At 45.5% G+C, this 14,516-nt stretch overlaps 1 protein-coding gene across 1 annotated transcript in view; it reads right to left on the reverse strand.

Annotated features, from left to right (window-relative positions):
* Positions 1–14,516, reverse strand: part of LOC130550494 (dipeptidyl aminopeptidase-like protein 6) — a 93,277-nt gene that overhangs the window by 19,361 nt on the left and 59,400 nt on the right. The window contains exon 2 of the mRNA XM_057327977.1: positions 602–716. Coding sequence (XP_057183960.1) covers positions 602–716 — 115 coding nt within the window. The remainder of the gene's footprint in view (positions 1–601; positions 717–14,516) is intronic.

The raw sequence follows: 14,516 nt of genomic DNA on the forward strand, positions 1-14,516 counted from the left end.
GAAACACTGAACAGTGTAAACACGCTGCAGTGAACCGCATTTTTATTTGAGGCCAACTCTTAAAAGTCAAACAAATAAATTAAAACAATGCATTTTTACGTAGTAGCTCAGAGTGAATCTGAAATATTGCACTTTAATAATATGTCAGTTGTGTTATTTAAAACTACAGCGAATAAACGTTTGAGAAATTGTTTTGTTTTTTCAAGAAAATGTCAATCATTTGGCATTGGTGTGAATAGTTTCCGCACCCGAAACTGTTTGCATATTTTTCATGCTTTTCTTTTAATTATTTGCATGTGGTTTTGTGTAAAAGGCCTTCTGAAGTGCGCTGTCGTGTTGCAAGATTGTGTCATTGCGTCAGACTGTAAAACTCTCCATATGTTGATATTTTGACCCGAAGTGAAATGAGTCAAGTTGTTCAGGCAGAATGTGTTGACATAAGAGGCTGCATGTGTAATAGGATTGTGCCCCTGTAAGGAAGCACTTGAAATGTGTGGGTTTGTGTACGGCACTAAACGGGTGTTTCAGCAGTCTGTTGTGCGTGTATGCATTGTGGCCCCGAGGCTCGTGGCCCTGGGCCCTTTGTTCCCGCGCTGTGTACCTGGAGTCAGCAGAATGACAGAGGTGACGATCAGAGAGCAGATGACCAGAATAACAAGCAGTGCGATCGCTATTCCCTTCCAGTTCCTCTGCGGAGGGTTACTTCCCACCAGCTCCTACAGAAAGAGACAGAAAGAGAAAGCATGTGAGTCGATGAATGCAAATGGGAGGTTAGTCAAGGACAGTTGTGTGTCAGTGAACAGCAGCACCTCCTGGCAAAGCGTTGTTGTCCTGAACCGAATTCTGTCAAAACCAAAGATTCATATAGCACGGTATCATTGTTTTGGGGTTAAAAAAGATTTAGTGGTTAAATAAACATTAAGCTGTAAAAAGCTCTAGGGCATTTTAATTTCTAAAGGTGGTACGAACTACGAATCATACATCATTTGTATTTCGCTCATATTTCATGCGCACAAATATGACAAACGCAAAACAACTGTGCCCATATTTGGAGAGAAATCGTTATTATCGTTTAGCACCAAAACATAGCAAATCGTCTTGCTAAATGTTTTGAAGTCCCACTAAATAAAACAAATTTGATAAATGAATTCAACATCCTCCATATAAAACATTCATCTAAGTGTGACAAGAGCGAGTCGTTTCAAACCGGCGATGAATCAAAAAGAAGAGAAAGTTACGACAAGTGTGTTACACATTGCAAACGTGATAAATCAGACCTGTATCCTCATTAAAGAAGCAGAGAAGATTATATCTCACGCCTCATGACTCCCGCTCCTACAGACAACATGAGAATCTATCCAAAAACCAGAAAGAGCTGCTGACGTTGAAAGAAAATGGAGTTGTACGGCTGTGTTCCTGCGGCTGACGTTTTTATTGGACTCAAGTCAGACTAATGGAGTGGAGTCTAGCGGTGGGGGCAGCATTAAACTCTTTAAGGCCTGAGCTGTTAGTGACCTTGTTCCTGTCCTAATTGAATAGCGCTGCAGACATCATTAGCCTGGAGATAACAGTAGCCAGAGCCTGTTTACTGGGACACCCATTACAAGGACTCATTAAAGTCTCGTTCTCCATCTCTCTCTCTGTGTTTTTTTCTTTCTAAACACTATCTTTTTCTCACGGGTCACACGAGCAGACTCTTCTCCAGTATGCAGACAGGGCCACGCACGAATAGAGACACAGTAGCGTTTACGGTGCTAACCAGCAACAGCGCCTTTCACCCAGTATTGCTCCAAAGACGCTGTCTGAATGACAATTAATAAGATGAGAACATTACACCCACAATGCTTTGCTGCTTAATCATGACACGAAACACATGAAGAGATTTTTATTGGCAAGGAGCCTGATCAATGCCTCAACACATACACACACTGTCCATTAAAGGAAGAGTTCAGATAAAAACTGAATCATCTCTCATTTTCATGCCATGCAAGATGTATATAACTTTCTTTTTTCAAGCTTTTTTATAAAAATATCAGTCACTTTATATACATACTTTTAAAGTATTACAGTATAGGTTCCAACAAACACATCCATCATTCAAGTAATCCAAATGAGGTTAATACATGTCTTGTGAAGAAAATCGATAGGTGTGTGAGAAAACAATTCATATTTTGTGCTTATTAAGTGAAAAAAGCTACATTCATCAATAACCTCAAATATCTGGTTCTTGTGTCTCATGACTAGTTGTCTTGTGATGTTTTGTGGGAAAAAAATCATTAATAATAATAAAAATAATAAATAAATATCTGATTAAATTGAACAAATTATGACATACACAAATGAAAAATACTATAGTAGAGTACTACAGTAGATATTAGATATTATTATATAGATAAAGTATTATTACTGTGAAAAGGCATTACAGTAATGATACTATAAATACTTTTACAGTAACGTACTGTTTACCTTTTACAGTAACTTAAATTTACAACAAGCTTTTTACAGTACTATAATTTACTTTGGTAAACTGTAGTAAATGTACTAGTTAAATTGTTAAAAAAATAAGTTTAAACAATTTACTGTAGGCTTAACAAGGTTTAGAAATACTGTAGTACCAAGGAATTTTACTATGGTCTAAAATAAATACTACTTTTCATCATGCGTAACATTACATATTTATGTTGTATAGTAACGTCTTGGTTACGGATGTAACCTCAGTTCCTTGATGGAGGGAACGAGACGTTGTGTCGAACCGACAGATTGGGGTTTGTCTTGAGAACCTATCATCTTCTGAGTATTTAGAAAAGGCCAATGAAAATTGGTGAATGAAATTTGCATGCCGGACTCCTCCCCGGATGTCCGGGTATAAGAAGGAAGCCGGCGTGCTCATTCATTCACCTTTTGGTCTGAGGAGCCTGAAGCATCCCCCCCCGACCGCTGGGGTGGGCGGCCAGCGTTGTGGCATAAAGGACACAACGTCTCGTTCCCTCCATCAGGGAACTGAGGTTACATCCGTAACCAAGACGTTCCTTTCTGTCGGTCTCTCGACGTTGTGTCGAACGGACAGATTGGGGTTCCTATGGAAAACGCCACAGCGCTGAGTCACAATCACAGTCACAATCTCTAGCGGAGCGACGCTGACTGGCCTGGGCGAGTCAGACGTGAGCGCTAGCCGAAATTGTAACCATCCAGTGGAGAGGTAGGGGGTCCCAGAGCTTTTTCAAAAAGTTGGGAAGCCCCTGCCACCGGCCGTCACGGGCGGAGGCCTAATTCTCTAACAGCGAGAAGTTGCCCAGCACCGTAAGGGCCACTGGGTAAGCATTATTCCCCCTGGGGGAAAAACGCTGCAGAGACCACTACCTAAGGAGTAGTGGAGACACCACATGGTCTCGCCAACAGGGGAGAACTCATGGAAAATGTGCGGACTAAGGAGTTAACCGCAAGGTGGGAGTCCACCTAGGGAGGTCATGGGTTGCCGAGGTGGGAACCATTCATGAGGATACATCAGACGGAACAGCCCACGGAGGGGGGGTTACCACGTCTGGAGCATTAGGTTCGGTTAGAGCTATGTGGCAGATAACTCAACTGTTCCCCGGCCTAAGGGGCAGGGCTGCTCTGCCCAGCCTGCCTCGAGGAAGGTGCTTAGTGATGGATGGAATGCCTGTTCTTTACCCAGTGGAGAAAGAAGGGAGGCGTAATAGCCTCTGATCCCCCTAGAGGAAGGGGGAAGGGCTTTTGCAGGCGTACGCCCTACTGGCTGCCGGTCCTACACGTTGCCCTGCAGGACGCGGGTTGACACCGGTTCCGCGCGTAGTTATTAGAAGATCGCAGAGTTGTTGGGCATAGCCCAACCCATAGCTCTGTAGATGTCTGCCAGAGAGGCGCCCTGAGCCAGTGCCCATGAGGAGTGTGCCTCACTCCCAATGGGCAGGGGCGATTTTGAGATCGGTATGCCATAACGACGGCATCCACGATCCAGTGCGCCAGCCTCTGTTTGGAGACAGCCCTCCCTTCTGCTGACCTCCAAAACAGACAAAGAGCTGCTCAGAGCTTCTGAAGCTCTGCGTGCGGTCCAGGTAGAGGCGCAGTGCGCGTACTGGACACAACACAGATGGGGTTGGGTCTTCCTCCCCGGTGGGGAGCGCCTGCAGGTTCACCACCTGATCTCGGGAGAGTGGTGGGAACTTTGGGCACGTAGCCGGGACGGGGTCTCAGGATAACATGAGAATCCCCGCCCGAGTTCTAGGCAATCTGTGGACACAGAGTGTGCTTGCAGGTCCCTTACCCTCGTGGAGTTGAGCGCCATCAGGAGAGCCGTCTTTATCGAGAGGTGAGAAAGAGCGGCAGCTCCGAGAGGCTCGAAGGGGGCGGGGCCTCTTGAAGCCCGCCACCTAGGTCGCAAGAGGGTACGGAGCGCAGATAAGGCGGTTCCTTCTCGCGACCCTTAGGAACCTAATGACCAGGTTCTGCTGTCCCAGAGGCTTCCCAGCAACTGGGTCGCGATGAGCGGCCGTAGCGGCTACATACACTCCCAGTGTGGAGGGGGGAGAGGTTACACCCCCCAGTCTCTTTTGAGGAAGGGACAGCCCGTTCCCGATCGAGCAACTCCGCGGGTCTTCTCGCCGAGAAGAGCACCAGGACGAGAAGAGGCACCACATATGGGCTTATAGCCGCGTAGTGGCCGAGGCCCTAGCCTGAGTGATGTCCCAACCAGACAGGGGGTGGGCCACTCAGGATCTCCTCGTCCCGTCCAGACATGGAGGTTCCAGGGTTCTGCCTGGGATGCCGTAACGTGCCCCTTCCCCTGGGAAAGCGGTCCTTCACCAGGGGGAGCGGCCAGGGGGGAGTTGTTGTCAAGAGCCTTAGCTCCGAGAACCAAGTCCTGGTTAGGCCAATGGGGTGTAACTAGTACCACTTGATGCTCCTCTTCCCTGGCCTTGCACAAGACCTGTGCAATGAGGCTCACTGGGGGGAAGGCGTACTTCCGCTTGTCCCGCAGCCAGCTGTGTGCAAGGGCATCCGTGCCGAGGGGTGCCTCGGTCAGGGAGTACCAAAGCGGACAATGGGTGGAGTCCAGGGAGGCAAACAGGTCCACCTGTGCCTGGCCGAACTGCTCCCAAATGAGCCGGACTGCGCGGGGATGGAATCGCTACTCTCCACGAGGTGTCGACTGACGAGAGAGCGCATTGGCTGTCTGGTTCAGGACGCCTGGGATGTGTGTGGCTCGCAGGGAACTGATCACCTGCTGACTCCAGAGGAGGAGTCGCCGGGCGAGTCGTGTTAGCTGGCGTGAGCGAATGCCACCCTGACGATTGATATACGCCACAGCAGCTGTGCTGTCCGGACCAGCACGTGCTTGTCCTGCACGAGAGGTAGTAGCCTCCTCAGTGCAAGTAGCACAGCCAACAACTCTATGCAGTTGATATGCCAACGCAGGTGGGGGCCCGTCCACTGCCCCGACACTGCGTGCCCGTTGCACACGGCACCCCAACCCTGCAGGGAGGCATCCCCAAGAGGACCCTAGTCCGCAGAAGGTCATGGGAGACCAGGGGGTTAGGGTGCGTCGGCAGAAAAGCGTGATGACCATACGCCTGCTGCCTGTGTGCCACGCTCTCCAAGGAACCTGACTCTGTAGCCAGTGTTGGAGCTGTCTCATGTGCATCTACCTTAGGGGGGGCACCCCCGCCGAGGATGCCATGTATCCCAGGAGCCTCTGAAATAGTTTCAGGGGGACCGCTGACTGCCCGAAAGCTTCAGGCAGTTCAACACTGACTGAGCGCGCTCTGTAGTCAGTCGCGCTGTCATGAGGACAGAGTCGAGTTCCATACCGAGAAAGAGGATTCTCTGCACCGGGGAGAGCTTGCTCTTTTCTCAGTTGACCTGTAGCCCCAACCGATCTAGGTGCCGGAGCACCAGGTCCCCGTGTGTAAACAACAGATCTCGAGAGTGAGCCAGGATGAGCCAGTCGTCGAGATAGTTTAGTACCCGGCTTCCACGACCTTAGTAAAGACCCGTGGAGACAGGGACAGACCGAAGGGGAGGACCCTGTACTGATATGCCCATCCCTCGAACGCGAACCGTAGGAACGGCCGAAGTCGAGGGAGGATCGAGACATGAAAGTATGCGTCCTTCATGTCGATTGCCATGAACCAGTCCTGACACCTGGCGGACGTCAGGATGCGCTTCTGCGTGATCATCCTGAAAGGCAGCTTGTACAGGTGCCTGTTCAGAACACACAGATCCAAGATAGGGCGCAACCCCCAGCCTTTCTTGGGGACAGTGAAGTACGGGCTGTAAAACCCATTGAACATCTCGGCTGGTGGGACGGGCTTGATCGCTCCTTTCGCCAGAAGGGTGGTGACCTCGGCCCGAAGTACGGGAGCATCCTTGCCTCTGACTGAGGTATATAGGATGCCATGAACTTGGGCGGGCGTGTGGCAAACTGGTTCGCGTAGCCGAGACGGATTGTCTTCCCTAGCCAGCCTGACAGTCTGGGAAGCCGGAGCCAGGCTCCCAGAACTGTGACAGGGGGACTAAAGGTTTGATCTACTTCATCGTCCCCCAGGGGGGTGGTTCAATGGCTAGCAGTACGGATTCCTTGCCGGGGGAGGACCCTGACTGACTGTCTGACTGAGAGTGCTGAGGGCTGGTGTTTATACTCGACATTGCGTCGAGTTGCCGTCCACCGTCGTGCCGAGGGTGGGAGCAACTGTGATAACCCAGAGAGAGAGGAAACTCCCCTTTTGAGAGTAAGTGGGCGCTAGCCCCCCGGAGGGGGCCAGCAGATGGTGAGACGGGGCAGGATCCGTCCCTATCCGATTTCCCAGCGATGTGGCTGGGGTCGGGCCCAATGGTAGCCTCGATCCCCCTGAGGTCTTCCCATGAGGGCCTCTTCTGCTTTCGCCGCAGCTGCTGATGAGGCGATGGTCTCCTCTTCGCTGTCTCTTCCAGGGGGGGCGCCTGAGTGGGGGGCGCCAGAGCTGGAGGGCGTCGAAGAGGACCAGGGCTGCTGGGAAGCAGACGGTGCACAGGCTTCGACGGCCGAGGCGGCCAAGTCGCAGCACAGGAGGACTGCTTCTTTACTGTCGAGAACTGTGGCTCGACAGTATCACCAACCAGCCCCCCCCTTGTTCTCATGGACCATAAGTGTGGACATCGCCCGACCCAGGGCCCGCGTGGTCACCTTGGTCGCCCGTAGAGCGAGGTCGGTGGCGGCGCGGAGCTCCTGCATGAGCACTGGGTCGGTCTTACCTTCGTGGATCTTTCTCAATGACCTGGCCTGGCAGGAGCCATAGCGTGGAGAGAGGAGGCAGCTTGGGCCGCCGCAATGTAAGCTCTCGACACCAGAGATGCCGAGACCCCACATGCTTTGGACGGGAGTCTAGGTCGAGCCCCCCCAGGTAGCTGCCGCCTACAGGCGTGAGTGCATGGCGGCGGCACCACCTGGGGGACATTGACGTATCCTCTAGCTGTCTCAACCTCGAGGGAAGAGAGGGTGACAGAACTTTGTTTGACGTGAAACGTGCCGGAAAGGGGGCATTCCAGGTCTTACTAAGTTCCTCATGCACTTCCGGTAAACACGGCACTGGGGGCGGACGCGGCTTGGAGCCGTGCTCAAACGCTGGGAGAGGCAGTGCGGGCACTGCAACCCAACATTCACGGCAGCCCGGGAAAGCATGGCTGACATTTCGACGTCCGCTTCTTCCTGGGCTCGACCCCCCGAGGGAGGGAGCCCGAGGAATTGTCGGAGTCGGATGGCAGTACGTCACCCCCCGATGCTGCAAGAGACATCTCATCATCATGCATCATTTCCGAATACGTGATTGAGGAATAAGACGGTGGGACGGTCTCCTGGGGAACAGTCAGACGAGCGAGACGAGGTGCGAACGGTCCGTGAGCCAGTGGCTGGTGGATTATCGCTCACAGTAATCCTCATATCACCCTCGCTGCTTGCCGTAGCGGACTGCAGGGCTGTAGTCCTGCCGCCACAGAACGGGGAGCAAACGAGGTGGTGGCTGAGTCCCGTGGGAACACAGCCACCCGTGACGCAACGTCTGAATCATCACCGCCCGCAGTGCAGGCAGGACATATCCACTACGTCTGCCCCAGCGTACTGGAAGCAGGCATCGTGTCCGTCCCCCTCCTCGATGAGTGTGTTGCACCCATGAGAACAGCGGGACAAGCCACGCTGGAGAAATTTAGCTCTTTTAGAAAGGAAATTAGCTCAAACACCTCCGGAACTGCCGAGACGCCCAGGGGAGAGTCACTGCATGAAGGGACCGTCCGCTGCACCACGTCGTAGATTCCAGCAGAAAAATTATCACCAAAGATCGTAGAGAAGCTCATCAGATGCGTAGGTTCTGAAGAACAAAAGGTGAATGAATGAGCACACCGGCTTCCCTCTTATACCCGGACATCCGGGAAGGAGTCCGGCATGCAAATTTCATTCGCCAATTTTCATTGGCCTTTTCTAAATACTCAGAAGATGATAGGTTCTCAAGACAAACCCCAATCTGTCGGTTCGACACAACGTCGAGAGACAGACAGAAAGGGAACTGTTGTATCCTTATCCCTATCTAACACATTTCATTATATTGTTTACTACATTTTATATTTAGTTTATATGACAATTGGAATCTATTGGACAACTTCTATGTTTTATTTTATTTTTTATAAATTGTATTATTTTATCTAAACCAAGCAGGCATTTTACTATTGTTGTGTTAATAACAAGACTCGCAACTTTATGTTTTGCATTCTTTCCCCATAATTGCACCAAAACTGACCTAAAAAACCGAGGTATGTACCAAACCATGAATTTTGTGTACCGTTACACCCCTATAATCAATGACATTTGAAGTGTTTATTCTTTCTATTAACTTAGTTTGTGTTCAGCTGAAGAAAGGAAGTCATGAACATCTGGGATGGCATGAGGGTGAGTAAATTATAAGAGAATGAATTCCTTTGTCAGATTCATATTGTCCACAATAATGGTAAATGCTAGATGTCATCTAGCTGGCTGCTATGCAATTTCTGGGAATCAGGGTGCAGATTTTTTATTGGTCTGCTGGTAAACAAGATTCAGATTTGTTTACAAGATACTGAGCTGATAAAACAACAGCTTCTCGTTGCATTATTGCCAAGATTTATGGCATTAAATCTCTGAAAGGAAGAGTTTTGTTTGAGGAACTTCAAAACAGGTTGACGGGATACCCTGGAGCTCAACTATATACTTCACATTGTTTTCTGAGCCTTATCTCTCACATCCAAGTCCTTTCTTAGTGAATTTATAATTCTGTTTAGTGATGTAAATCACACACTGTGTGATGTGAATGTAGTATGTAAATCACACACTTCATCTTTAATTGGTAAAGCAGGCATGACTATCTTGATCATATCAAATAAGTTGTACAGCTCTATCTGTCTGATTGAACGGCATTGCTCCCGGTGACCAGTAATAACCCAACACTTGCATGTTCATTGCATGTTGTACATGACAGACAGAAGGGAAACGTGGGAGTGCAAGGGACAATCCAGATCTCAATCCATTATTATCATATAATCGTGTGTCATTACAGCATTTTACCCAACAAACAAAAAACCTCATCACCCTGTCACAGTCTTCATGAACACACCACTTCTCTTTAAACACACCAACAGTTACCAACAGGAGAGCTATTATGGCTAATAATGCCTGCTGTCCACAACACTATAATCATCCTTTTATATTTTTTATCAACAACTCAAAACAATACAACAAACTCAAGCTGACCGTTATCAAGAGCATGCTTTCATACAACACATTACCAACATTATGCATATGAGCACGAACCCACATAATAAACTGCTGGCAAAGAGAAAGGATACAAAAAAATGAAATGAAGAAGAAAGAAAGAAAAAGAAGTGAAATGCCAGGAGAATGTATAAGCTATGTTCTGTTTTTAAACCATCGCAGTCATCAATTTAGGATGCTGTGGGTATTTTAGAGATGCATGCATGGTGAATTATACATGCACTGCTCCAAAAGCTTGACTTCTTGAGAGGAAATAAATGAACCTTCACTCGCCAACATCCTTTATAAAACCACCTTTCTCTGACAAGAAAAAAATTGTAAACTTTGTTAACTTGTTGGTGACATGCACTCACTTTGAAAATATTTTGTTCACTTAGCTGAGCTTCAACTTAGCTTGCATTTGCTTTAATTGACACTGCGTTATATACCGTAGGACATTTGCATCGTAAATTTTTATAGTCTAACATTACCTCCAAAGACTTAAAGTGATAGTTCACCTAAAAATAAATATTCAAACCTGTATGACTTCCTTCCTTCCGCAGGACACAAAAGAAGATATTTTGAAAAATGTTGTTAACTGGCCCCCATTGACTTGCATTGGTTTTGTGTCCATACAATAGAAGGGAATGGCGGCCAGTGCTGTTCGGTTACCAACTTTCTTCAAAATATCTTTTTTTGTGTTCTGCGGAAGGAATAAAGTAATAAAGGTTTGAAATGACAAGAGGGTGAGTAAATGATGAAAGGTTATGTTACAAGAACCAGCCAATCAGCTTCACCTTTTGTGGACCAATATAGAAAAGCTCAACGGCATGCGTGGCCCATGGTTGCTTAGCAACGGCAGACGCCAGGAGAGCGTGAGCTCTTTTTTGGAAAAAAGAAAGCAGCGCAGCTCACGTTTTCTGCGTGGTTTTAGAAACTAAATGTGAATGGCCCCTTTTAGCTTTCAAGAATTAAACAGTCAGTACAACTTGCTAAAGTTTAAAAGCTCCATCATGTTAAAGGAGACATCAGATGAAAACCCCTCTTTTTCTGTGTTTAAGTGCTATAATCGGGTCCCCGGTGCATCTAGCAACCCAGAAAACGTGAAAAATAAGAACCCAGTAAGTTTGTTTTGGTGTGCCTTTCCCTGCAAGCATGTGAGAAATCGAGCCGTTCAGATTTCGCTCCGATTGTGACGTCCAAAGCGGATTTTATTATAATGTTACCGCCCCTTAATCTACACAGTTCCACTAATGGAACTTAATCTACACAGTTCCACTTAATAATATTTATTAACAGTCTGAATTGACGTACATGTACCGTATATATAGAAGGATAACATTAGCATATGATAGAGAAGGGAGCTAAGTCAGTGACGGGCTAAATAGAACATTCAAAGCCAGTGTTAAACTTACTGTATATAAGTGCAGATGGACACTTGGAGTTTAGCTGTATGAATGTTAATACATTATGTGCGTTAATATGTTTAGCTGCAGCAAGCTGTTTGTTTTGCTAATGAACAGGGGCGAACACTGGGGTTAGTTTCGTTTTAAACGTCTCAAATCATTCGTGCTTAGGCTGAAAAATCTGTCACAGCAAACTAGCTCTCACGTTGTGTGTGTAACGTTATAACTTGTCAATGACAAGCGTGCTGAGATCTGCAGTGGATTCCGTGGATTTTAGGTAAGCATACATGCACAACGTAAACACATTAGGATGCGCTGTGACTGATTTTTTTTGTCTCCGGATGAATGATTTGAGACGTTTAAGACGAAACTAACCGCAGAGGAATTCAGGAAATATCATTTAGCTAAACCATTGCCATGGCAGTACTACACGTGTGTTGTGTTGACACGCCAGACAGAAGGGGGGTGGGGTTCGCTGTAACTCATTATCAGTTAAAGAGACATGCACCAAAACAGGTTGCTGTGAGCATAGCTGTTTTTGACGAGGCAAGAAGGTTTTTTTTACACAGCCATTGAGTGTTTTTAAGCAAAATATGTTCCAGACATTTCATGAAGACCCTAATAAATCATACCAACTTGTTGAAAGTGCTCATCTGAGGAGACCTTTAAAGAATAGATAAATAAATTGTTTTTGTGCTTGACAATTGAAAGACTTAGTACAAAGTAAACAAGACATCCTTGACCTCTACATTCTACTTGATCTTCATATATCGCTTTGCGCTTGAGTTACAGCGTATACGGGTCATTCTACAGAGGTGGTCAATTTACTATGGCTACACTGAAATTCTTTTAGGCATTTTCACAATTTTATAAAATTTTACACAATGCCCCAACAGTGGTTAATAGCCAAAAATCTAGAAATAAACAATCAATAAATCTGCCAAGTTATATATTTCATTAGCTTACTTTGTTAGCATGTCTAATTTAACTAAATGTCGAATTTTACTGATGTGCTTTCACAGGTGTACATACAGTTGCTTGTATTTTATGATAGCTGTAAATGGTTCAATCAGATTAATAACTGAAACTAATTCATAATTCATCCATTTCATGTAATCTTAGTATGACAAAATTGCAGCAAATCCCAATAATGAAATTATATCAAGATATATCAAAATAACAGAAGGATAAGCCTTCCATAAAAGCAGGTGATATTGAGCGCTTTTCAGCCATTGCGCCGAACCATTCTGAGCAGAACGGTTACAGTTATGTTTCCACGTGGAGCCTGGTTCGACACGGCATGATTTCAAACTATTCTCGGCTCAGAATTGTCGGCACAGTTGTCTAACCATGCTGAATCGTGCTAATAGAATGCATGCAGATACGTTATAGTTCAGTCTCTTGTCTTACCAAGGCAGCTCGTGACGCGTTTGTGTTTACATTCTAAAGATTTCCGTTATCAGCCCTGCGGTGGAAATGAAACCATTTGCGTACCGGCTGGCATGGATCGGCATGGAGTGGAACGATTAAGCAACGAGAACAATTCGGGTGCAATGGTTGAAAAGCGCTCAATGTCATACTGTAGGATGCCGTACATGAACACACACCACACCAGAGATCTGTAATACATTCTTAAGCAGAATATTATCACTCCTGAAGCACAACACCTGCTGATCGCTCTTCACTTTAATGTGCTTTATGGTTTGGGCTCAACACAGTGGTATGTGTTCCTCATCACATTGATTGAGAGGTGTGGGCCTTAAATGGGAGATTACACATGTTCCCTACTGCTTTTGAAAGATTTTCATCTGAATGAACAAATCTGATACTTCTTTTTTTTCCTGAAATATATCATTGGCGCTAGATCATTTAGTGAATAATTATACTAAACTCTCAAAATAAAACAAAGAGATTTTTTTCCAGAAATAGACTGTTGCTGTAGAAGCCATCAATCAACCCTCTCACTTCATAAATATTGCACTGCTAGTCGCTCTACCTCATGCTAGATACTGTTAGCATCCATACACGATTCAATGTCTACTTTAATGTTTTCTCTCAAAAGTCACAGTGGGGAGCTGGCCACTGAGTTATTATAGTTTATTCAGTTTTATTAATACTTTAAATTTGCTTTTATTTTTATATTTTTAGTTTTTGTGTTAATTTTAGTTAAAGTTTTTGCAATTTTGGTATATGCTTTTATCATTTTATAATGTATTGGTTTATTTTTAATGTTGCTATATACATTTTTTTTGGTCGATTTTAGTTTTTGTTTATTGTAATATTTTTACTACTTTAAACTTCAGTTTATTTTGGAGGCAACATTTCAATTTTAAGTTAAGTTTTTCCAATAATTTTTAGGTCAATATTTTATTTTGATTTCAATGAACAGGAACGTTTTCAAAGTTTTAATTTTAGTAAACTAAAATAACCTTGGCTGGCCATGATTCTTCTTGGATAATTGGCTAAAATAAACCTGATATATCAGTTTTCGAATTAGATTTGTCACAACATTTAAATTTTAGCACTCAACGCCAATGCTAATTTAAATGCATTGAACACAAGTTTGTGAGGAGCCTGATTCTTCCCTCCTGTCAATAATCTCAAGCATTGCCTATTACACTAGTGATGATTCTTTCTGCTTTCCTCCTCTACTCTGATTTAGCTCATTCTTCAGATTTTGTTGTCTGATCAGGGATTTAACTCAGAGCTCGAGCAGTGTCTCAGGACCCAAATCCAAGGACACCAAATTTGTTTACCATTTTTCAAGACTGGATGAGCAAGTGAACTCGTAAAATGCTTTGATTCTTGGTACTAATGTTGATACCACAGCTAAAATGAGTACTTCTTAAAGGGATAATTCAGCCAAAAAACTAAATTTTTAATTTAGTTGTAATACCACGTATCCTGGGTTGTCCAAGCAACAAGAGAAATATATCCAAGAGAAATATCCATATTGACAACGTTGTTAATGGTAATGTCTGAACACGAGAGTTTTGTTCCGGCAAATGGCGGTGACGAAAGCGCCTGCACAGAGGAGACGGCATCCTGTTGGATCAAAACTAAAAATTCTGTGTTCGTCACCGGAACTGCGTCATTTGCCAAAACAACAACCCTCTCGTTTACGCGTGTCTGACGGATAACGGAAGTTTGACATTATCATTAATAAAGTTGTCAATATGGATATTTCTCTTAAAACAAATGCATCGATTTCCATCAGAAGGCCTTTATTAACCCCACGGAGCAGTTTTTTGATCGGTGGATGCACTTTTTGAAGCTTCAAAATCTCATCCACAATTCACCTATTGTAAAGCTTGGACGACCCAGGATACGTGGATAAA

This window comes from Triplophysa rosa, unplaced genomic scaffold (assembly GCF_024868665.1).
Source record: "Triplophysa rosa unplaced genomic scaffold, Trosa_1v2 scaffold349_ERROPOS124516, whole genome shotgun sequence".
Lineage (NCBI taxonomy): Eukaryota > Metazoa > Chordata > Actinopteri > Cypriniformes > Nemacheilidae > Triplophysa > Triplophysa rosa.